The following is a 24333-nucleotide window of genomic DNA, read 5'->3' as shown; positions in this document are numbered from 1 at the left end:
TTCATAAAATGCATTATAGTGGCCATACTGGGAAACAGCCACACTGTCCTCTATTCTAAACTGTAGGCAGTGCTACTGTTACATAATTACTTGAGTCTATTTATACTTCCATTTTATAGATTGGATAAACCACTGACCACATCAATGCGTAGTGAGTTAGTCATAAGCTTTAGAAGCCCTAATCATGTACCTCTCTCTGGTCTGAAGACACTTACAAAGCAACCAATAAATAATATAGCCTTAATGACTGCACATTGGAAAGTTAAAAGGTATTTCAAACGTAAGTTTGAACAGGGAAAATATTTCAACTGATTTCACCTTCAGGCAGGTAGGACTGGAAAGCAGGAAACACTCTAAACAGACTTACCTAGCTCTGCTCAGACCTGCGGCCATGTACTAGACTTGCCTTGGTTACCAGCAAGATCCACAGAGCACTGGAGAGATAGGAAAAGACCTACTAAATGTCTTATAATCCACATAGTTTGTAGGAGGCATGGGAAAGAAGGTTTCTGATTTGGAGGAAAATGAGCCTCTGGAAGCTCAAAAGTCTTCACTGTTTTCATCTAAATGTGCTTCCATCAAAAATAATTATTCATTAAGAGTAATGCTGGGCACATGGCAGACAAAAATAAAAATCTTGATCAAGTACAGGTTCTTTAAAACAGTACTTTGAATCTATGAACCTCAGTGCTAATAATAAGCATCCACATGCACATATACATAAACTACTGTATATACATACTGTATATGTATGTATATAGTATATACATACAGTATACTACTGTATATACATAAACTACTGCATGATTCTATAGAACGCTGCACATACTCTAGCATCCTATTCTAATTCATAGAGTGATAAATATTTCTGCAAACTCTTCTACAACAGGGAGGATTGTAAACTGATAGCACTGATATTTGGCTTCTGGCCAGCCAGCAGGTTAGTTTCTCCTCCCTACAGATACATTAGGATCTCTGATCCTGAATTGTCCCACCCGTGAACTCTGTGCTAGTTTTCACTTTTTGTAAAAAAAACAAAAAACAAAAAACTTGTTTACAAAGAAAAAATAGCTAAAACCACTTATATAAAATTATATATATATAACCTCTTCACATCTCTATTAGGATTAAGAACAACTCAAATTGAAATTACAGATATCAACAGAGCTGAACATTCTTTTGGTTTAGAAATGTTGGCTTAGCCTAGCAAGAGACAAATGGCAGCCCAAATTCCAGACCTAGATCCTAGGGCAGGATTTTCTACTCCATTTTCTAGATGCCCAAGCCTAGACTGGGGCCAGCAAAGTTTATTAAATTTGCCACTGTGGAAGGTGAATGCGAGTCTTCTGTTGTTGCCTCTGACTTCCCATCTGGGTATAAAGCATATAGAAATTGTCTGTTTAAATCAACTGACATAAGCTGATGTCTGTGAAGTGTGAGAACCGCCATTTTATGGGGTTGGACCTAGAGTAAATTGCTGAAAATGAGATTTTCAAAAGAAATTATGTGAATTGGGTATTAGAGTTGATTTAATCCCTCTGATAAACCCCATGTATCACCAAACTTGGGCAGATCTAAATGCTACAGAAAATTTCTTGGTAAAAGGGGCAATAATGACACTTGTTGGAGAGAAGAAAGCTAAAGAAAATTAAAGAAAAGAAAATAAAGGAAGCTAAAGAAAAAAAGAAGTGCAGAGTTTACCTTTATACTCCCCAGATTTCTGGCCTGGCTGCCAACCATGATGCATTGTCACTTGAGGGCTTCTCACTTTTTAAGTGAAATTAAAGGACCAGGTCACTAAGTGGAAAAGCTATCATTTATGTATACAAAGCTAAAGTTTTTTCTTGGAGCCAATCAGTGGATCTTGTGAATTCTCTAGTATTTTCCATCACCTTCTCCTTGTGTTTCTGAATGCATGCACTTGTACGTGCATGCCTCACCTGGCATGGTACAGAAAGAGTGAACAGTCACAGACAAACAGGATTAATCTGTCAGCCTTTGGGCATGAGGCACCAGACACAACATTCATAAGTACCCAGTGATTCTATCCTGCCTTCTTCCAGCTGCTGCAGATCCACATTTCATCCTGGAAGAAGACTACTGTCCCTGCTAACTCCAAGGTCATATTGCCAAAACAGACGTGGAATTCATTAAAGCCTATCCAATTTTAACTAAAATGAACCTAGTCAGCAGAGGAACTTCAGAGCGCTGTACCCAAGAAACACTCTTCCCTGACAAGCTTTTCTGTTATGTCTATACAATGCCCCAGGAGAAGTACTGTTCCAATTTATCGTATAATATCTGGAAAGAGATGGGATGGGAAAACAGCAGTAATAAGCTACTGCCAGAACCTGCAGGTTTTTAAGAGATCCTTTTAAATTACTTATGAACCTACATTTCTACTCTGCATAAGGGCATGTCCAAAAGAAGCCCCATCACAACAGTTTGAAACTGTGCTAGTTGGGCTGTGCTGTCCTTTGCAGCCTAACGACATACAGAATCAGGACTCACTTAGAATCCTTCCACCCCACAATCACCCCTACAATGAACGGGAACCCTCTTGCAAGGCCAGTGCCTCAGCAACACTAGCAAGGTTAGTTCATGGCCATAATGTCTCTGCTTATCAGTAAGCCTAACTGCTCCAGCAGCAACCAGACAGCATAGCAAGATAACCAGAACTTTGAAACACCTCGCAGCTATTCCTTTCTGTTTCTATATGTTATTTTCAACATCAAATACAGCCTCTGTAAAAGAGCATTATTTTTTAGGGCAGATGTTCTCTGGCTCCTCTCAGTACTTTCTGGCCACTGGCACACTCACTTGCAGCTATTGCACCTCACAGATTCGTTCAAAGTGAAGTGGCAGATACAAAGATGGATGCCTCCTGTGAAGTTTTCCTTCCCTCCATTGTTTCTACTGTAGTTTATTTCAGGTTTCTCCCCTCCACATCAGCTAACATGGGACAAGCCTTCAACTCAAAGATGTGAAGGTCTTTCCTGTAAAGAAAGTCATACTGAAAAACATAAATACTAACGTTAATATTAACAATTTTGTAGCACTCCCAATTAGTTGCACCTCATTTGATCTACCATTGATCTACCAGTGCTTGATCAAGTTTCAACTAATACAATGCAACAGACCCATTATGACTCATAGGTGTTTGTTTTTTTTATAGCATTGGTAAACGTAGAGTGCTCATTAAAAATGAGGGCTGCAAAAGCTGTTACAGATTGGTCTAGCAAGTGCTGTAAAACAATTCCCCACACAATTCTAATTGCCTGCAAGCTCATTCCCTTTTCACCAATTTCAGTGTACATCTGCAGGTAAGTATGGCAAATTCATCTTTTTCCTACAGTAGTGGAGGGAAAATTAGATTTTTCCATTAGAGGAAAATAAATAAAAACAAACCATAAAAATCTCTCTTCTTCAGGTCCATATGTCCTTGTTCTCCTACACCTTGGAATTCCAACTGTCCTAAGAATATGGATTTTTATTTTTATCACTTAGGGTTTTAATAATAAAAGTTATATGTAGACCTTGATACCATATATTCCAATTCTTCTGTTCCTAGAAGAGACTCATGATTCAGAATGAAGGCTGAAATTATAATGTTATATTGCCAATATTTTTGACTGCCTCTTTAAGGTGCTGATTTTCAGAAGGAACTGAATACTCATGCTGAGATTAATGCCCCATTTACTTGGCCTAAATGCCTCTAAATTCAATATTCACCTGTGAAAGGAATCTGTGGAACATGAGGAAACTGAATCCAGATCCTGAAACTGATAGCAACAGCTTAAACATATTTGGATTTAAAACAAATGTTAACTGTATGATTTCCAATAACATTCAGTAAGTAGGGTCTTAGCTTTTTAGACTTATTAATCAGTTTAGTTTTCATTTAAGCTAATGGCTTTTAAAAACAAAACTAATAGGCTAAATTCTGCTTGTCTTTCGCTAGACTTATATCAGAAAATACAGAACTGGGTCCATTAGGTCTGAGCTATGTTTTTAATGTACAGCACCAGAGGCTGTAAACACTATTCTATAAAAAGTGTATTCTATTTGGAGCTAAGAGGTACTTTTATTTGGTTAAAAAAAAGCTATTGCTGCACTGTTTACACACATATTATCCTTAGAAGCATTACTACCATGTATAAGACCGTATCCTAAAACAACAATAAACGGTTACAAAACAGTGTTATTTTCAGTTCATGCATTAGTACTATTTTTAAAAGATGGCCCAAGTCCTAATTCTCCCTTACATTAGGGCACTAACTACTCAAGTGAGTGTGGGATGAGAAGCGCAAAATGAACCATGGTGCACCCCAGACCAGACACCGACCGCAAAGGCTTCACCATTGCCAAAAGCAAGGCAGACGATGCGGTGTTTTCCACTCCTAGCAACAGCAACAGCTCAGAAAAAGGCCTCCTTACACTAGTAAGTGAAACATGCCAGGGCCTGTTCTCTGGGAGGACATGCTGGGCAGCCAAACCCGCATCCATAGAGGTGAATTTCCCAAAACAAGACAGCCCCATCTGTAGCTTCCTGGGACCCATCCCTGGCTTCAGCTACTTCCCACCCCATGCTGGGGAGCCTGCTGTCTGGGAAAGAGCAAACTGCGCCAGGGAACGGGCTAGCAACAAAGCTATGTTGATGACAGCCTGCCTCTGTCTTAGGTTTACCAGTGTAGACATGGAGAGCAGAAAACTGGATTGTCTGTGTTCCCTACTTTAGGCGTCATAAAACCAGAAGAAAAACAGCTTGGGTCACAAACTCCCTAAAATCTCTATCCAAACCATGGTTATGCCAATCCACTCCAACAGGCAGTGGACCACATGGCAAAAGCCTCTTGCTGGGGACAGTTGGGACAAAAAAATATTTCTTTCCCTCTCAAACAAGCCACAACATTCTCACAGCCTCTGGAACTGCAGCAAGGAGTAGGTGCATACTGCCACCACTACAAACCAAGAGACAGGTCCACAGATTGTTTTTTTATCCCTAGATTTTGAGTAACAAGACGACACTGTTCGTCTCTTTGCCTTTTGAATGATGAGTCAGGATTTATGCTCTCAAGCTTGTCCCCATATCCATGATTTTATCATACCTAGGTGTCCCAGAATTTGTTACAGGTTCTTCACTGACAGCTGATACTGGTTGGTAGCTGAGAAGGGAGAAGGACTTTACTCATGGCCATTCTCTTTAGGCCTTAGCTGGTTTCGTAAAATATGTCCCTGTCCACGGATGCTCCTCATGTCAGTACCAGATGTCATCACCAATGGAGCAGCTTGTGTGAAGATGTCCCAATTCATGTGAAACCACATCAGCCAAATTAGCTTAAGGAGTTTATCTTTTTGGCATAAACTCACCTACCTAATTCTCCTTGAGACAAATGAGAATGCATTCACACAAAATGCTCTGCAGGCAGTTCTTTAAGACAAACAGCAGGCTAAGGACACTAAAATCCTGCACTACTGCAGATGCTTTTAAAAGAGGTCATCTACCCATATCCTTAAATTAATCCTCGCTTTCTGTTTCCACTCACCAAACAAAATGTGCTGCCATGGTACAAGATAGCACAACACCTACCTTGTTAAAACAAAAAGAAAAAATGTATGGTATAACATCTCTGGAAGGAATGTTACGTGTTGGGAACATGGAAATAACATCTAGATCAATTAAAGCTGCAGTCTTGCTTGCTGCCTTACTATCTGACAGACAGAATTACATCCCTCCTTACCCTTTCCACACTTATTCGAGGTTGACCAGGTCTAAAGTCAACCTAGTCCATTCAGTTGTCACCTTCTTTCCCTGGGCTTCTCTCTGAACATCCTACTTTGGACATCCTCATGACGCAATTCAGAGAAACAAGCCCTTTCGTAACAGCAGTGCGAGCACCGGATCATGCAGTCATGCCAAAGGACAGGCCACCAGGAGAGTAATTCATGGAGGAAAGACTGCTTTTATTGCTTTTATTTTATGCTACTGGGCACATTCTGTCTCAAACATCTGGAAATTATCTGGCAAACTCTGGCCACATAAACTAGCAATGGTAATTCTTCACAATGATGTGCCAATGGTGTATTACTAGACTTTCAAATCCCACTTTCTCCCTGGAGCATACATAAGATACATGCAGTTACCTCAATCTTACCTCTGCTGTATCCCAACCCCTGCTTTCTCTGCAGTCCCATTCCCCCAGTCTTTTAAAGCCTACATGAAAAAGATGACCAAACTGCACCACTCGTTACCCCAGCAAGAGCTCAACTTAATCTCCAGCAATAAGTCCCCCCATGGCATCAAATTCACCTCCATTTTCACACAGGTGACACAACGCTGTACCAAGGATAAGGCAGAAAAGAACACTGCTGTAACAACAAGTCATTGTTTTTTAAATCACCCTGAAGGACTTAATCATATTAAAGAGAAGTCCTTAATTACCCTTAGCACCACTGATTTCTAGGATAACTATATCACTTTGTCTTGTACTACAATGTTGTAATACAGACTGCAGCTAAACGCAGCGAAGGCAGGAGACAACAGGGCTTCCATATCAGAAACTTGTGTTGAGGTTGTTCTCATAGCATTTGTGGTGACTGTCACCTCTTGAAGTGCTTTGGTTGGCATTCAGACTTGTGTAGTGAACAGAAATGCAATTGTATGCCTCCGTTTCAATCCCTTCCAGGAAAATTGTTGGACAAAGCTTGCCTACACATTAATGTATATTTGCATATATTAGGTGGTTAAATCAGAAGAAGGCAGCATACAGACAGTGTCATGTGAAAGCACTGAAAATACGAGCTGTATGTGCAAAAAAATGGAAAAGAGGCATATTGTTGTTTCAGAATTTCTAGGAACATTTTTAACCTTCCATGCATGAGACTATGTAGTCTCTTTAGTCAGCTATTACTTGTATAAGATCAGGGAGTAAACCACTTTGTCTCAAACAGAATCACCCTCAAATGAAAGCTGCCCATCGTAAAAGCTGCCCTGAGCAAAATCATTCTTTGCAAGGTACCCATGCCCCCACTCATATTTAACACACTCATTCCCTCTATCTGCTGAACTGAAGTTTTAGGCAAGCTACAGTCATTTCTATTCTGCTATTGCTCTTCAAATTAGAAATGGATATAGATCTACTCGGGAGTACAAAAGGGGATCTGCCAATCTGTATCACCATGGGTTTTCTCAGTATTGCTGCAAAATCTTTGAAGAGAGCACATTATTTCTGATAGAAAGCGCTGCTGATCCAACAGAAGCACTCACATTGATCATTATTAATGTGCACTTCAACTACATATGCATAGAGCAATCCAATTTTAGAAATGCCTGCAGCAGTTCTGTGCTACTCTGGCAACCCTGATCAGCAGTAAACAGGCTTTTAACTGGATAGTTAACCTGGGTTTATGATTGCATTGCAAAGCCGCCACTGTACTGACAAATCTGAACTGCTGTGTGGGTAGTCAGTATGTATCTTCTGAACATGTGTCTCATCTCATCTGCTTCACATTTGTCTCATTTTGTTGGCTTGGATGAATTTATTACTCACATACTTGGACACAGTGAAGGGCTAATTCTGCACCCTTGTCTGTATCCCATATGGTGATCTGATATCATTATACATCATCCAGAACTTGCAGCCTTGTATAGGATGACAGCCTTCACATCCTGCACCATAAATGGTGGGTGGGTAAAAGCACATGAAATTAGCTTGCATTTTTTAAATTATAGATGTACTGTGGCATTTAGTAACAAAAACCTCTTGGTAGTCGGTTCTCCACTGCTCCTCCTTTCACTTTATATCCTCTACTATCTCAGCCACTGCCTCAGACTTAGCTAGCTAAACATTTCTTACACACTTTCTACCTCTGATATGCTTCCTTTCTGCCATTTCTCAGTACCATGCATTTTCCTCGCAGTGGGTCTCATAAGCCTGTAGTCTCATTTGACCAAAATATTAAAAATGAATGTTTCCAAGTGTTCTCTCTGCCATGCCATGTGTGTCTGTGCATATATTGAGCAAAACATTCTTCTTGCTACTGAATCTGCAATGTTTTACAGGATTAATATATAACATAAATGGTTTATTTGGTCTGTATCAATCTGTAAAGGACTTTGGTATACAGAACCCTAATTATTTCAGCTCTTAAGCCCCATCTCTCCAGATTCTCCAAAGTGTTACTGAAATTTTGAACAGGCTGAAAGTGATTAGATGCTGGGTGCTTCATGTTTGCATGTGCATCCTTTGTTTGTTGCTCCCTTCCACCAAGCTAAAAAATAAAAACATTCCCATACAGTGGTATTATTATGTGCTCAGCTCTAATACCTAGATGTTTGATTCAAATTTAGAGCTATAATTTGCTAGTTTATTTACAAAAATATAGATGGTAGATGATACCTTTTCTCTAAGAGAATTTCTAGTCATTATACATGTAACAAATTCTGTCAGAGATGAAATACATCCATATGCCTCCAATGGAAAATGCAGACAAAATGCTTAAATAACTTATGCAAGGTCAGAGAATCTGCAGCAAAGAAATCATACCAAATGTCCAGCATACAAAAACTTGCATCACTTCTGAAGCAGCACTGATGGGACAATGCAGGCAGAAGTTTCTTCTCTCCAATATAGGGTGTTCAGTTGAGTAGTAATTTAAAGAAGAAAGAAGTCGTTTAATAAAAGACTGCATAATAAGAATGAAGAATCACATGTGCTTAACCTAATTCAGTCTAATGTTCAAGACTTTTGCTTTCCTTCATTAACATCTTCACTATGAAAGATGAACATTAACATGAAATGAGAATGAGTTGGGTTGAGCTGATTTACATAATTTTCCTAATTCTTTAGTCTTTGAGGTCATTTTCATCTATTTAACCCAGTCAATACTGATTTCACATATGGGGAGGAGGTGAGCAGGCTGAGGAGCATTAGGGATTCGGAGAAGGAGGTCAGCTGGTGGGATCATACTCTTACCATCCCTGAGACAGAAGCATCAGCTAACCACAACACAAGAAATGAAGAATCTCCTACTCTCTCACCACCAGGCAGTAGAAGGGGACTTAAGAGATGGGGAAATGGAAGCAGGTTTCTGTTCAGGGTGGCTGGTGAACCCCTCTCCGCTACCTCACCTTCCCAGGTGCTTTTATTCTACAAGGTATTAGGCTCTGGAACTTGATGGACAAGCAAATGATGATGTGGATGAAGGTCAATCCAGGTTAGAGGGATCACCTGGGGCAAGTCAGCCTACCCCCAGTATCATGACCATCTCTGTCACAAGAAAAAGAAAGGTTGTCATAGATGACTCCCTTATGAGGGGAACAGAGGGCCCCATATGCCAGCTGGACCCGACCCATAGGTAAGTCTGCTGCCTCCCCAGGGCCTGGGTAAGAGACGTTACTAGAAAACGCTAGCTCGGTATGGCCCTCTGATTACTATCCATTATAGTTTTTTCATGTCAGCAACGAGAAGTTTTTTCATGTAGCAAAAAGAAGTCCAAGGACAACCAAAAGGGACTTCAGGGCCTTGAGGCAATTAAAGAATCAGGCACACAGCTAGTGTTTTCTTCTATCCCTCCAGTACCAGAGAGCAACATTAAAACGATTAGGCAGACCTAATACGTAGCTCCAAGGCTGGTGTCACCATCAGAATTTGGGGGTTTTTGATCATGGGATGGTCTGCACAACACCAGGACTGCTGGTGCCTGACAGGACACACCCTTCTCAGAGGGTGAAAAGGATGTTTACTCAGGAGTTAGTAGAAGTTTAGTTTAGTTAAAGCTGAGTTTTAAACTAGTTTTGAAGGGGGAAATGGACAAAACCAGGCTTGCTGGTGATAAGCTACAGGACAGCATGCCAAAACAAAGTGTGGGGTACAGTGAAGCACATTTGAAATAATTCTACACAAATGCATGCAGCCTGAGGAACAAGCAAGAGGAGCTAGAAGCCTTGGCTCTGACCCAAAGCAAAACCTGGTGGGAAATCATGTGACTGGTGTGTTACAACAGTTACAGGCTCTTCAGACAGGACATGCAGGGCAGACGAGACGGGGGGCTGGCACTGTATGTAATGGAGGGCTGGGCTGTACAGAGCTTGCCACTGGTGATGACAACATAGTTGAGAGCCTCAGGGTAAGAATTAAGGGACAAAAAAGTAAAGCAGATGTCACTGTGGAAGTCTACTACAGACCACCCTGCCAAGATGACAACACCGATGAGTTATTCTTTAAGGACACCTCTAGATCTGCCACCCTTGTCCTTATGAGTGACTTTAACTTGGCAGATATTAGCTGGGAATACCACACAGCTGATACAAACATGTCCAGGAGATTCCTAAAACTCCTTGATGATAACTTATTGGCACAGGTACTAAGGGAGCCAACCAGGAAAGGTGTCCTCCTTGATTTGTTGCTTGTAAATAGAGAGGGTCTCATTGGTGAAGAGGCAATTAGTGGCTGTCTTGGCCGTAGTGACTATGAAGTAGTTGAGTTTAAAATCTTTGGTGATAGGAAGAAAACTGCCATGAAAACTTGAACCCTGGATATGGGAAGAGCAGACTTCAGGCTCTGCATGGAACTAGTTAGTAACATCCCACAGGCAACTGCTTTTGAAAGTATTGAGATCCACCAGTGCTGGTCACTTTCTAAGTACAACCCCTTAAGAGCACAGGAACAGACAATTCCAAAATATCAGAAGTCAAGCAGGTGGGGCAGAAGACTGGCTTGGCCTAGCAGGGATCTTTTTCTAGAGCTTAGGCAGAAAAAGAAAGTGCATGGCCACTGGAAGCAAGGTCAGGTGACATGGAAGGACTACAGGGATGCTGCTTGCATTGTAGACACAAAATTCACGCAGCCAAAGTTCAGAGTTGAAGTTGGCCAGTATCATGGGAGACAATAAAAAGAGCTTTTTAAAATATGTTAACAGTAAAAGGAGGACCGGAGATAACATTGGTCTGTTACTTGATGAGAATGGTCACCTCACAAACAGGGACATAGACAAAGCAGAGACATGTAATACCTTCTTTACTTCTGTCTCCGGTACCAATGATGGTAGGACCACAATTGCAGCAGTGATAAACTCCCAGTGAGCCCCCAGCTTGTGCAGGATCTGCTGTTCCAGCTGGATGCATGCAAGTTTTTTCCTCTTCCCTGAGTCTTCTTTCACAAAGAAAGTCACTTGAGTTTTACACTACTTCACAGTAGGGAAGCAATTATGCTAGAGACCCAGCAATACCTATTAGGTAACTAGAGAATTCTTCCTCTTCTGAACCATTTGTTCTTTCTCTAGTAAGATCTCTTCACTGTCTTGATAAATGATTCATGAGAGAAACATGAGAAAAACACTGCTAGCTAGATTAAAAAAAAACAAGTTTTCCTAATGACAGATCTTTCCTCACCACTTTTAGTTCCTGCTTTATGCGTGTAAGGACCTATTCAATTCTACTCCCACTGAAATCAAGTCAAATGCATCAGTGGCATCTCATTGTCTTCAATTCCTTATTATTTGACATTTTTATTTATCATTTCTTTGCCTAGTAATAGTTAGGACTGAGTCAATATCAGATGATATTATGAGCTATACATAAATAAAACAAAAGAATCCCATTTCAAAAGGGTTTTCAAAGCACAGGAACCCAATGGCCCTGACCCCTACCAATAATTGTGTATTGGTCTTGCTTTCCTGCACCTGGGTGGTCCTCAATGGAGTGAGCTTAAGAAACAGTGTACTTACTCGTTTAATTGTTGGAAAGAATAAGGCTTCAGTCACCAAAAACCAAGAGCATGAAATCAAATTCAAATGTACCCTATATATCAGTCCCTATAATGACAGCTCACAGAACACTTCTCCATCACCCAATGCAGTTTGCTGACTCCTTTTTGTTTGCGCAAGAAGTCCATTCTTTCTGACTAGCTGGAATAGAACTGAAGCACATTCATACTGCATTAAAGATGTTGGATATCTGAGCTTTACAAATTACTTAAGATAAGGAGAAACTGAAAAAATATGACGGGATTGGAAAAGAGAAATAGTAAGTACCACCATTCTGACTTCCAAAATATTAACTTGTTCATGAAACTAACAGAGGCATGGTATCGTTGTAAGTCACAGGGAAGAGCTTGTAAGCATGCATAATGTTGCCTCACAAAACAGAGGACAAAGGAAAAAAATCCCAGATTTATTTTGTGTAAAAATCTCTCAATTTTTAAGCCAACCTCATGATTTCTCACGACATGTCTCTGGGCCAGTAACACTCGAATTCCCTCTTACAACATAAACCAATTAAAAATATAAACTGATTAAACTCAAGTGACCAAAATCCTACATAGAGAATAGGACTATAAATCCAGAATAGCAGAATATGGCTATTCTGCAAGATAAGAAACTGTTGTCAAAAAATATAACAACAAAACTCTTGGGAAGAGTTCCTTATGAGAACACTGGAAATTAAGGCAAATCAACCAGCTTAACACACAAAACATCCATGTGGACACCCTTGTTCCCTGAGGAGCCTTACTCCAACAGCATAAGGCTTTCTTAAACCTGCTATTAACCAGGGTAAACCTCTGCCACCCACTACAGCTGACTCTTCGCTGTCTGACAGCTCCCAGCCCAGAAACTCCCACAGACTGGGCACATCCTTGGGCAACCTTTCAGCCTGATTCTCCTCTCGTTTATGTCTGCACAAAATCAGGACTGTCAGCAGTGTTGGCCCTGTGTACGTCTGGGTCAGTGTGAAGAATCCGATTCCTTGTGCTCAGGGTTATCAGTCTGACATATTATGCAGGGGCAACTGGAATGCATTAGCCAGCGAGGCAGCAACGCGGGTACCTCAAAAAAGTACAACTTACCAAGCCACAGCTGGGGTATGCTAATGGGTAGGTAAGAGGACACAAACACTCTGATTCCCTGACATAATACAATCACTGCAGCTCTGTGCAGACCTGCCACCTACTCACTGATTGCTATGTCAGGTCACTGCAGATACTTTAGCTAGTGAGCTAGATGTCCGCAGAGTGCAGGACACCCCTACAAGCACAGCTCATGTGCAGCCATGTAAACCTAGCCAAGTGATAATGCTCTTTATATTGAAGGGTATTATTATGCAGTACAGTAACGTTCAAAAACCTGAACCAGAAACCAGCCTTGCTAGTTAAATGTAACATCCCTGCCAAGAAATCACATAATCTGAGGACAACAAGAAGGATGGGATTGGAGAAGACAAAGCACAATTTCCACAGGAGACAGTCATTTGGTATAATTTTTACAGTATATTTATTAAAGACATTTTTCCACTGTATTTTATAATATAGTCCCACAGACAATTGAAACTGATCAGAAGGTGAAGGGGAAGAAACAACTGCCTAGAAATAATAAGTCCCTGAATGAATTTCACAGCCAAAGAAAAGCACATGAATCTCCATCCCCAATGGTTCAAGCCTTCCTTTGCCTGAAGTATAATAGTGTGAGTGCTGGGTCTGATACAAATAATATTCTAGATGTTGATGAACAGAAGTCTGTTGATTTTAAGAGGAAAATCAGACAAGCAAGGAAAGTGGGGGTTACACTGAAACGTCTATGTCTGGTTCACAGCCCAGAAGCTTCTTCCACTGCTCTAACCGTCAAAGGATCAAAGAACTGTTTTCCCTACAACAAAAGAAAAAACATGAGGCACATGAAAAGAACAACAGATTACAGTATAAGGGAAATGTAAGAATGTAGACAGAGCCCCAGCACATGGCAGGGAAAGGGGATGGACAGAACAATAAACAGAGCTCCTCCCTGCCAGGGAAGGGAGGATGGGAGGGATATCACTGTCCCAGCAAGAGGTGTTAGATTCAGGAGCACTGGAAATAGAAGAGAATAAGAGACTGGCGTGCCTGCAGTGGGAGAGGTATACACAACAGGAGGAGGCACAAAACCCATGATGCGTATAATGCACTTTATCAGCAGGTACAATGAGAAGCAAGACTTTCTTCTGTACATACAGAATCTTTTGTGCAAATAAAATAATGGCAAACTCAAACAAACCTTCTCCAGTTCATTTCATACATGACTGAAGGTAAGCGTTAAGAAAGAATTTGAAAGATGAGAACTCAATGAATGTACACACAGGAAAGCTGTCCTTGAACTGATGTGCAAATTTACTGTTGGTACTTCATTAAGCCTAAGGCCTAAAGTCAGCCATCATATTCCCTACAAACTATTGGGTAGTTACTGAAATTCAATGCTGCAACAAAAATTCAAAATGTTGTCTACAAAAAGACAGACCTACAGACAGCTGAAGTCCATATCCAGCACTCACATTTCACAGTGGACGACAGAAGAGCAAGAGTTCTCATGAACTGACTGGACTTAAAGCTGATACTTGCCCAGCAACTGACATTTTCCCACACAGAACTCCAGAACATTATTTGGCAAAATAATCAAAACTGGAGAGACAGCTCTGCTATTAATGTAAATAGCTCACGTTAACAAATTACCAGTTTTGCAACAAGGCATTAATTTGTGGGCTTTGACCCAGGAACATAAAATGCACACTGATGCAGAACAGATACAAGAGGGTATTAAGAAAGCTTGCCACTGCACATCAGTTATGATTAAAGCAAACAAAGATCTACAGTCAAGGGTTAGCATCATAAGCCACAGCAAAATACCTAAGTGAACCTGGAGTCAGTACTATACTTTAGGTCCTGATTTAATTCCACTGAAATCGTTGACCTTAGCAGACAGTCTAACTCTTGGCATGGTGACTGAGGAAATTCCATGAAAGAATTTGCTTGTTCATTAATTCTGTAGTTTATTACATCCATGGAGAAGAATTCTAATTTTCAAGTAGGGTACAAAACCCCCACAGTATGAGAGGGTTCCAGGAAAGTTATTACAGAGGTACAATGTGCTTCCTCGCTAACACTGCATCTTATTTGTGAAGCAACCTGTTGTGTGGGCTCCAATTATTTAATGCTATATAGAATAGTATTACTATGCACTTGTAGTAACCATAAATCTCGTTGCACCCTGCTCAGCCTGCCCATTCTACACTACAAACTTGCACGAAAGATGAAACTTGTGACTTGATCTTTTCAACAGAGCAGAAGCCCACCTGATTTTAAATTATTTACCATGACAAAAAGGGTTTCTGTAATTACAGTCCTAATATATACGTATGTAAAAGCATACATGCACACTGACATATTTACATATGTCTGTTTAAATGGGTCTCTGGGTTTTAGGCACAAGCTCATCCTAGTCCAGCAGCTACCAGAAGTTGTTAACATTGATTGGATGCAGGTGTTAGGATTAATTAAAGATGTAAGCAATATCATTATTTAAGCACCCATCAGTGGAAATCACATTAAAGCAGTCATCTTCCATTAGGCTTATTACATTACTCCCAGTAAGGCCACTGGTACATTCAGTTTTCTACCATTATTGGACCAGCTTTTTCCTGGATCACACCCAATTTGTCAATATCCGTAACTATTTCCAAGTAATGTCTCCATCTCACGTTCAGAGCAGCAGCATCACCTAGTTGTGCAGAGCATGTCTTCAAAATGGCATACATACTTCTACATCAGTCACTAGGAATACTGAAGCAGTCCTGACACCCCCACCCCACCCCCCAGAAACAGACCATAAGCCACTTGTATATTTTCTTTGCCAGATAAACCAACACACAGTCAAAAGCTACTGGTAGAGCCTTTTGATATTAAGTTATGGTACAGGGCTCAGTAGGAGCTAGAAACTCTTGCCTCTCTCACATCTAGCAGAAGGGCTTGTTTGTGTATTTCTTCCACAATTTGAACAGATGGAAAGGTGGTGAAACAATGAACATGATTTACTTTCATAAAAGTTTTCCATTAAACCTATCTGAAATTAGTGTATTTTTCTCTTCCTAAACTTCTGTTGTCAAAAATACTCTTGAAATTTTGTTCAAATGTAATTTATTAACAGAAACTAGGTAAGTGGGTCCCAAGCATGTTTTACATTTGAAGATTCCCCAAGAATGCCAAGGTATTTCATCCCTATTAACTATATTTTGTGCATGAAACATGTTTTGTAAAACTACTTTTTTCCATTATGAGAATTCTGATCAGCTCCAGTTAACAGAAAAATCTGTCAATGCTGCTGAGAGACAGGAGGATGAAGCTGTAGTTAAGGTAACAGAGAAGAGCATGTGGTTCTGGATTCAGTTTCTGGCTTTGATGTAGACTTCCTCTAGGGCCTTGGGTAAATCAATGGAAACCATATTTGGGTTGTCTAATTTCTACTGACAGGCCTGTCCCTAGTCAGCAAACCCTTTCACAGTTGATTCAGAAACCCTAAATAAGGCACCAAGCCATAAGCCATGTAGGATCAGTGGACAAAACAAGTTCCAAGGGTTTCAGAAGACCTCAGGCCACCTGAAGGTGGACTGTTGTCTCCTGGAGCTTGCAGACATTATGATTGTGTTTTAAAGCCTATTCCCATGACAAGAACAGACTCAAGACCCATCCTAAATATACTCTGTCCTAGCAAGTAAAATACTATGGCACCTATTTTTTCGCAAGGTGAGGCTGCCCCTCCAGTTCCTCCACCTTCCTTTTCCTCAGCTTTCACACTGTTAGTAAACCCTCCTATAGTAAAGCACTGCCTCTAGCTTTGTAAGTGAGCAGTTGTTTGTCACTGACCTCAGCTGGGGTCCTGAGGGACCTACTATATTCACAAAATAATAGCAAATTACATATGATTATGCAAGTTGGCTTTCCATGGCCAACTGTATAGCCATCAAAGCTAAATTATTTCCAGGTGATGTATAACAGCTATTTTGTGCCTGGCTGCTAGAAACTGAGGTTAGGTGAGGATATTTAGCAATCTGTTAGTGCAATGTTGGGGTGCTGTACTAACAAAGGTAAACAGATTCACAAAAATAAAATCTTAAAACTGAAAGAATTAAATTGTGTGCTTCCTGTACGCTATATAAGTCTTTACAAGAACAATAAGGATGCTGTTGCCTTGTCCTAATCCTAGCATTCTGGGGGCCATTTGCCAGCCTACAAACTAGCCCTATCCTCTCTAATGCATGCATCTGTCAAGCTCTAGCTTGTCTTTAATAGCATAATTTTTAACTAAATGTTGAAAAAAAAAGTGAAGATATTTAAAACTCCTTGAGAAATGGCATCGTAACAGATGTTGCTTTTTTGAAAACATATTTGTGAGGCAGCAGACTGAGGAGAAACAGCAACGAACCCTTTGTAAAGCAAAATAATAAGAGCTAGTCAGTAAGCTGTGATACTGAAACATTTCACAAGGGCATTTACAGAGCTAACATCTGCTATCTCCAGTGGCCTTTGAATTTTCTAGAAAGCGATCATCCTGCTACCAGGAAAAAACCTCACTCAAGAAAGGGCTTCAGCAAGAACCCGTTGTGTTTGCTTCTGGTTTGCCCGGCCGCCTCGCCGAGCTACCATATTGCCGCCTCCGTGAGGGCAGCACCGCATCCCCCCGCACCACTTTTAGGCGTTTCTGCACGGGAATCCCGGAGCTGGCAGCAGACGCCCCAGCGGCGTGGGGCCGTGCCGGCGGCAGCGCAGAGTGCCCGGGCACACGTCCCCGGGGGGCTGGCGCCCGCCTACCTGACTTAGGATAGGTGACGATCCAAACGTCGCTGTCCCTCACCGGGAAGTTGGCGATCTCCTCCATCTTTCCCCGGCAGAAGGGCGGCAGCCGCACGCCATTGTACTCGAAGTACTTGCTCTCGAACTCCCCCGGCGTGCTGGGGGTCTCAGCCTCGCTCTCAGCCATCCTCGCCCTGGCTGGCGGAGATAGAAGCGACCGGGCGTGAGGGAAGTGCCGGAGCGCCTGGCGGCAGCAGGCGAAGCAAGGAGCAGCCGCCGCCCCCGGCACGCCCCCGCGCACGCACGGCGAAAGGAGGAGCGGCAGCGCGCGCGGTGATGTCATGCGCGGCGCCGCCAACGGCCGCCAAGCGCCGGCCGGGGGGGCGCACAGGGGGAGGGGGGGGTCACCTCAGCCCTGTGCCGCTGACAGGGTGCAGACCGTCCCCGTTTTCGGCAAGGCAGACCTCAGATAAGTGGCTCTCCGTTTGCATTCCTCGTACTACCCAGGCTGAGGCCCAGAATCGTTTCTTACACAGCACAGCCTTCATCCTGCATCCCTTTTCCCACTCCTTAGGTGCCAGCTCTGTAGGGCAGCAGCCCAGGGGGGTGCTGCACACTGGCTCTAGCCTGATCCTGCCCCAGCGGGCACAGCTACCCCCAGCAAAGCCCTTTCTGACTCGCTCCCTACAGCGCAGCTTACTACCGGCACTGCTGGTACAGCCTGATAAAGATACAGCCATTGTCAACTCCCACTTCAGCCCTGCCCTGAGGGGCAGCGCTATCCACACAGTTCCTAACACCTCAGCTGATGCTTGGGCCAGAGCTTAAATAGCGTTTCCCTACTTGAGCCTGTGGGTTAGCACCCAGGTGCTGCTGTTCAGGGTATTTAAGGCCTGCTGGCACCTGACAGGAAAGTATAAAAGGTCTACCCCCCGATTAAACTCCTTATATTAAAGAAGTCAGGAGAATTTTAGCTGTTTTGTCTGGTATGGATGAAAAGCCAGCAGTTCAATAGACTTAGGCCTCTGTTAGTTCCAGAAAGGTTAGTAAAGAATTTTTATTTGCTTTTTTTAAATGGCTGTTTGGCTGTGTGTATGCTTCTAAAATTACGTTAAAGTATAACATTCTTTGAAAGCTTCAGATACAAAGTGTCTGCAATAAGTATAAACTTCCAAAAAAATCATAAAGAAACAGGAAATTAGGGGAGGAGGGTGCAATTGCATAACAAATACATTTCTGAGGGAGTAAAATATAACTAACTTCAAGTTAACGTACTAAATTGTGAACAGCAACCAGATGGAAGTTGTCGAACTGTCCCTACTACAACCTCAGCAAACTCAGGGAAAACAACAATACAAACAGCTCAGAGCAGTAACTACTTTGAGCCTGATAGTTCCATCTGTTATTGAGTAGAAATCAATATCTTTACTGTAGTTTACTTTTTTTTAACCACTACTAAACTACAGGCATTAAAACTATAGGTGGAGCAGGTAGGAAGAGTTCACCAAAAGCTATTATCCAAAAAAAAAAAAAATCTTTCCCTTGAATGAAAATAATTTGTAGAAGTGGGTCAGTTTAATATATATATATATGTGTGTGTGTATATGTGTATATATATATATACTTAGAGTAATTCACCCTGGAGTGTTTTGACTAGTAAGAACTGCTCTAGAAGTTGATAAAACATGTTTAAGTCCCTGTGATGCCAAGGTTAGTTTTGAAACTGTTCCTTCAAGAAACCAAAGTCAAAATTCTCTCTAGAAATCTAAAAGAACTTTTCCAGCTTAAATAAAGAAATACATATTTGTGAAAGGTGGGTTAACAAGATTGGAGAATCCAAGGAGCTGGGTGGTTGGCATTCTATATTTCAAGATAATATTGTAAACTTAGAAATAACTGGTATTCTGGGGCTGGTGCTTCTTATTTTCTTCCCAATGGTGTTCAAGTGGTCTCTTTTCTTTTTAAGAAAATAAGATTTTCTTTTTAAAGAAAAGATTTTCTTTTCTCTTTAAAATTTTCTTTTTAAGAAAATAAATCTCTTAATCATTAAATTGTATCAGTGATAACTTCAAACCCCAACAAAATAGACAAAGACTTGAATTCTAGTCTCTGCTGCTATTTATTGATTTAATTTTGCTTCTAGAATTCCTAACTTAGCCCTCAGGTGTTCACACAGACCTTGCTGCATATATCACGTGGAGGGAGCCATCCTGACAATAGAAAAACTTTGTTTTCCCTTTAAGTTAATAGGAGTTGTCCAAATGTGTCTTGGGGTGGAATTCCTTTATGTAGAGCAAAAAGCCCAGCAGACATTACCACAAGGGATACAGCAATAATTGGAGCATCCTTCTAGCAGTGAATGCTTTCACTTACCTTCTGTTTTGAATGAAAGAGCCCAATGGGGATGAGAAATTGGCTGTCATGGATTAACTGCCCTTGGAAAGATTGGGTACGGTGAATCCTAATATAGGCACATTGGACCTATAGTGCACCAATTGCACAGGCGATGTATGCATGTGAATATTCAACATACTGGATTTGCTGCAGGTATACAGATCACCTGCCCAGCGCTTACCAAGGTCTGATGTATGAGATGTGCACCAGACTTGCTGGGAATTCAGACTACTGGACTACAGGATGTTTGAAAGACTGTCACTGGACCACCCTCTGTATAAAACTTGGATAAGACTTGGAAAAGGAGATGCTAGAAGAAAAATGAAATGCTGACTTTAGGGAAAAGTTTTCATTTTAAGATCAGTGGAAGCAGGATTCAAGCCTGGAAACAGATTAACTGTTCCTATGCTGTTTAGGTATGTCTGTATTCTTGTGTTCTGTCACTACAAAAAGCACTTCTATAACCTTTGTGCTCCCGAAGAGTTAGATGTCCTTGTCTTTGCTATCAGATTTGCCTACTTATCAGATGAAACTATTGTAAAGAACATTCCTGTCTCGAGATGTGTGTGTATACTGTTGCAGACAGAAATAGTTCTTTCAAAAATCTATCTGATGAAAAGATAAACTTGGCAATGTTCTGCCTTACCTTTTTATTAAACCATTGTAACAGCAACCCGCATCAGGGTTGGAGAGACGAGCTTATTCAGAAGGAAAGGATTCAGAGGAAGATAGACCGCTCCCACATGTTGAGGTGCCAACTACTGTTCAGTTTTAGACCTGAAACCTATAAATCCTATCAGAAGTATGTGATGTTTATAAAATCTTGCTTTCTGAGAGGTGCTTGTTTGTTCAGGGAATACACATGAACTTTCAGGAATGTTTCTTACAGTCTCAGCCCATATATGAGTGAGAGCAATGTGACCTTCAAGCACACAGTCCTAGTCCAGCATCCTAGTTATTTTAGTGAATGGGGCTGAGGAATAAGCCATTGATCATCACTCACTGTCTTGGGTTTTGTCTCTGGTACCCCGTGAAGAGTGAACACTCTGGCCTCTGCCAGGACCCTAAGGAATTGTATCTCTTTTCTGCATAACGTTAACAAAGTCTCCCTGTGCTTAAATTCCCACCTCTAAAACAGTGCAAGTACTCAAGTGCTATCTATCTGAAGGAATCTCTTATTATTATCCAAGTGCAAGATTCAAGGTCTTTCTGGGAGACGAGATTGATGCAAAGCATACATTTCCCTGATGTAATCCTGTTCAATACAGTCAGAATGAGAGGGTTTGACCAGAGAAAGGCAATATGAAAGTAGTCAGTGTAGGAAGAACAGAAGTGACTTATGAGATAGGGATGGAAGAATCTGGAAGAATTGAAATGAATGTGCAAAGTTGCTTGCAAGTCGGTGATGGCATGGTGTGACACCCTGCTGTAGTCAGGAGCATTAAAGGTCTCAAATGTAAGACAAACTGAGGGTGGTGGGAAGTGGGAGACCACACATAGAGCCTGAAAGAAGGTAAAAATGAAATGATATAGTAATGTGGTCTCAAATTGAACTAGTCTGATGTTGACTAGGACTGTAGATGCATACAGTGAAGCACATGTGACTTGAATTACATAATCCGCATCATCATCAATGTGGCTATTTATACATTTAAAATGACCATGTGCACCGTTACTTTATTGCATTGGTGAGTTAATAAAGGCATTAAAATGTGCAAACTTGAGTAGAAATTGATAACAGTAATGTCCTGACACAACTGACATAGTATTCTGTATTTTCATACATACATGTATCACATACATACACACTTAACTAGTCATCTACTACTTCAGAATGGATTTGTCAAGTTAACTAATGACCAAGAAAATAGTTGCTGTTGGTCTCAGTCCTGACAGTCCCTCTGTCAAGTCACTGTCTTGTTGCTCTACTTTATATTCTGTGCATGAGCGCGTACCTATGATGGTTGTCAAGGTTAGATTCATTCTCAAAGGCTTTCCCAGAGAGTCTGGTATTGTAACTTAAATCACCTGAGCTGCAAAACATACACCTCAGGGAGTGTGATGAGAACCTTTCTCTGGGACACTGAGCAACTGGTTCACATGGTTCTCTCAAATATTCTTGCTTATTAACTGCTGGGGTAAGGATTCAATCCTGGGGTAGTTTCATTTCATATGTGGGACGCTAAATAGCAACAAAACACATCTATCATGTAGACAGCCTGTTTGTGGTGTAGTAGAAAACAGAACGTAGCTCTTACAGACTAGAATTGATGAAAAATCCTCCTTCCTTCTCTTTGATCAGCATCTTTGGGGCAGGTGAGGCCTGATACGTATTACCTGCAAACTTTAGATACAACAGTGCCTCCATGCAGCACTGTTCTCAGCTGAACATCTCACATTCTCAAGGAAAAAAAAACAGGTAGTACCATATATGACTTAATCATACACCTAGAGTACTACTTTCCCATCCTCAGAGGCAGCATTGCTTTTTGTTGCCTGAAGCCAAATTTTGTCTCCTGAGCTGTTTTCTAGTCACTCATTTGGTTCATGGGTGCATAGCAGAGAAAGACAAATTGTAAGGGACTATTTTTATTTCCTCTTCTCTAATTCTAGGCAGTCTGGGATGACAACCTCTACAGGGCTAAATATCCTGGAGACCTACCAAATTGCTGCTTCTGCAGCTAATTTGAGGAAAGGGGGCTGGTAGATTCTAGCAGGAAGCTCAACAGCAGGGAAATGGCATTTGGAAAGAACTTGAAAAGGCAGAAGGAAATGTGACAGGTGCCTTGAGGAAAGATAGTTACTCAAAAATGTTCATACTAGAGTTCACACTAGAGAGTACAAGTTGCAGGTGTGGACTGTTACCTTGCTGCATGGTGAACACAGGGCAAAGCAAATCTTCCTCACATTTGTTCTAGGCATTGGTGCAGCAGCAAGCATATGCTGCTGAAAGGAGGAAAACATTTTCTCATACAGTTGTTTGAATTACAATTATGTAAATAACAACAGACAGAACAGCTGCTAGCACATGAGAAACCATATGCTGGGCTTCCCCGTGCTTTGCTAAGGCAGCTTGTGTGAGTGGCAGTAGCCATTTCATGACATCTGACATCTCCTTTCTGATCCTCTGTTGCATCTCATGCAAAGTGCACTCCCTGAAGGCCTTTGTGGAGCAGGAAGCAGAAGCTAGGCTCTTCCTTTCTTCCTACCACAAAGAATCTGTTCCTCAGGGAGCAGGACAAGCTGTGAGCAATGCCTGCATGGATTGTGTAAGGCACAGGGGGAAGAACCCACAGGTTCCTATGAATAACTACACAAACCTGGCAACCTTCCGTGTGTAAGAGATGCCATGACTGGTTCTCTAACACTAGCAGCATTAATTCATGGTGGCCTGATTGTGGCCAGGTGTATGTAATGGAGACTAACAAACTGTTACGACTGTACATGGCTATATGCCAGGCTTCAAAGCCACTCTGCCCCACAAATTCTGAAGTGATATATGAATGGATGAGCAGGCTGATTTTTTTTTTTTCAATGGCACTGTTTAGATCACAGGCAGCATTTGGAAATGAAATAGCTCATCTTTCAGCTTCTAAATCCACATGTTGACTATTGGAAAGCTCAGAGATTTTGGTTGCAAACCATCTTCGGCTCATCCTAATACTTACAGCTAGCAATATGGTTCTTCAGACCAAAGAGTCACAAGGACTACAGCACAGTATCTGCTGGCATGTTGGTGGTATCATGATAACACTGGATGTATCATCAGCTGTGTCATGAAATCACCTGTAAATAGTTCAGATGTAATGTCTTCCGCAAATGGCTACAGTCATCTCTGCTGGGTGGACCTTTAGTGAAGGCAGAGGTCACAGTGTTTCAAGAATGTCATCTGTTCAGGCGTAATATGACTCAACAGGACTTCTTAATTTTACTGACAAGTAGATCTATGTTTTTCTGAACACTGTGCATTACTGTCAGTAGCAAGCCTAGCTGTTAGGTATAATTTAGAGCCTTTGGAATATAGCAACCTGATATTCTTCCTAACTACCTTTATTATCGTTGTTTAGGTGCTGAGGACTAAGAAAGCACAGGTGCTGGGTTTAAAAAACAAACAAAAAACCTTCAATTTAAATGCTTAAACTTTTTTCTCACTAGTTTCTGTGGAACTCTATCATATGAATTAGGGATGTAGACTTAATTTCTAGAAAGAGAAACAATACAAATCAGTTATATTCCAGGAGACATAGTATTTTCCTGAATTTTAAGCACATGGCTGGTAAAAGGAACTCTTAATTTCTAACCCCAGTTTTGCTCTAATTTACTTGACTTTTCAACTCAAGTTCTTCAA

At 41.2% G+C, this 24333-nt stretch overlaps 1 protein-coding gene across 3 annotated transcripts in view; it reads right to left on the bottom strand.

Moving 5' to 3' along the window:
• The window catches only part of SULT4A1 (sulfotransferase family 4A member 1), a 31645-nt gene extending 13149 nt beyond the window's left edge, over positions 1–18496 (bottom strand). For 2 of the 3 annotated variants that reach the window (XR_007160083.2, XM_048054575.2), the window contains exons 1-2: positions 18000–18496; positions 17610–17785 (exon numbers count right to left, since the gene is read on the bottom strand). Coding sequence is in view for 2 of the 3 variants with exons in the window: in XM_048054575.2 (XP_047910532.1) it covers positions 17610–17785; positions 18000–18331 (508 nt within the window). In the remaining variant the exon portion in view is untranslated. The remainder of the gene's footprint in view (positions 1–17609; positions 17786–17999) is intronic. The other variant, XM_048054576.2, reaches the window with a different exon arrangement.
• Between the last annotated feature and the right edge of the window lie 5837 nt (positions 18497–24333).

The sequence above is a fragment of the Anser cygnoides genome, chromosome 1 (genome assembly GCF_040182565.1).
Source record: "Anser cygnoides isolate HZ-2024a breed goose chromosome 1, Taihu_goose_T2T_genome, whole genome shotgun sequence".
Classification (NCBI taxonomy): Eukaryota; Metazoa; Chordata; class Aves; order Anseriformes; family Anatidae; genus Anser; species Anser cygnoides.
This window is presented reverse-complemented; position numbering and strand designations above follow the sequence as displayed.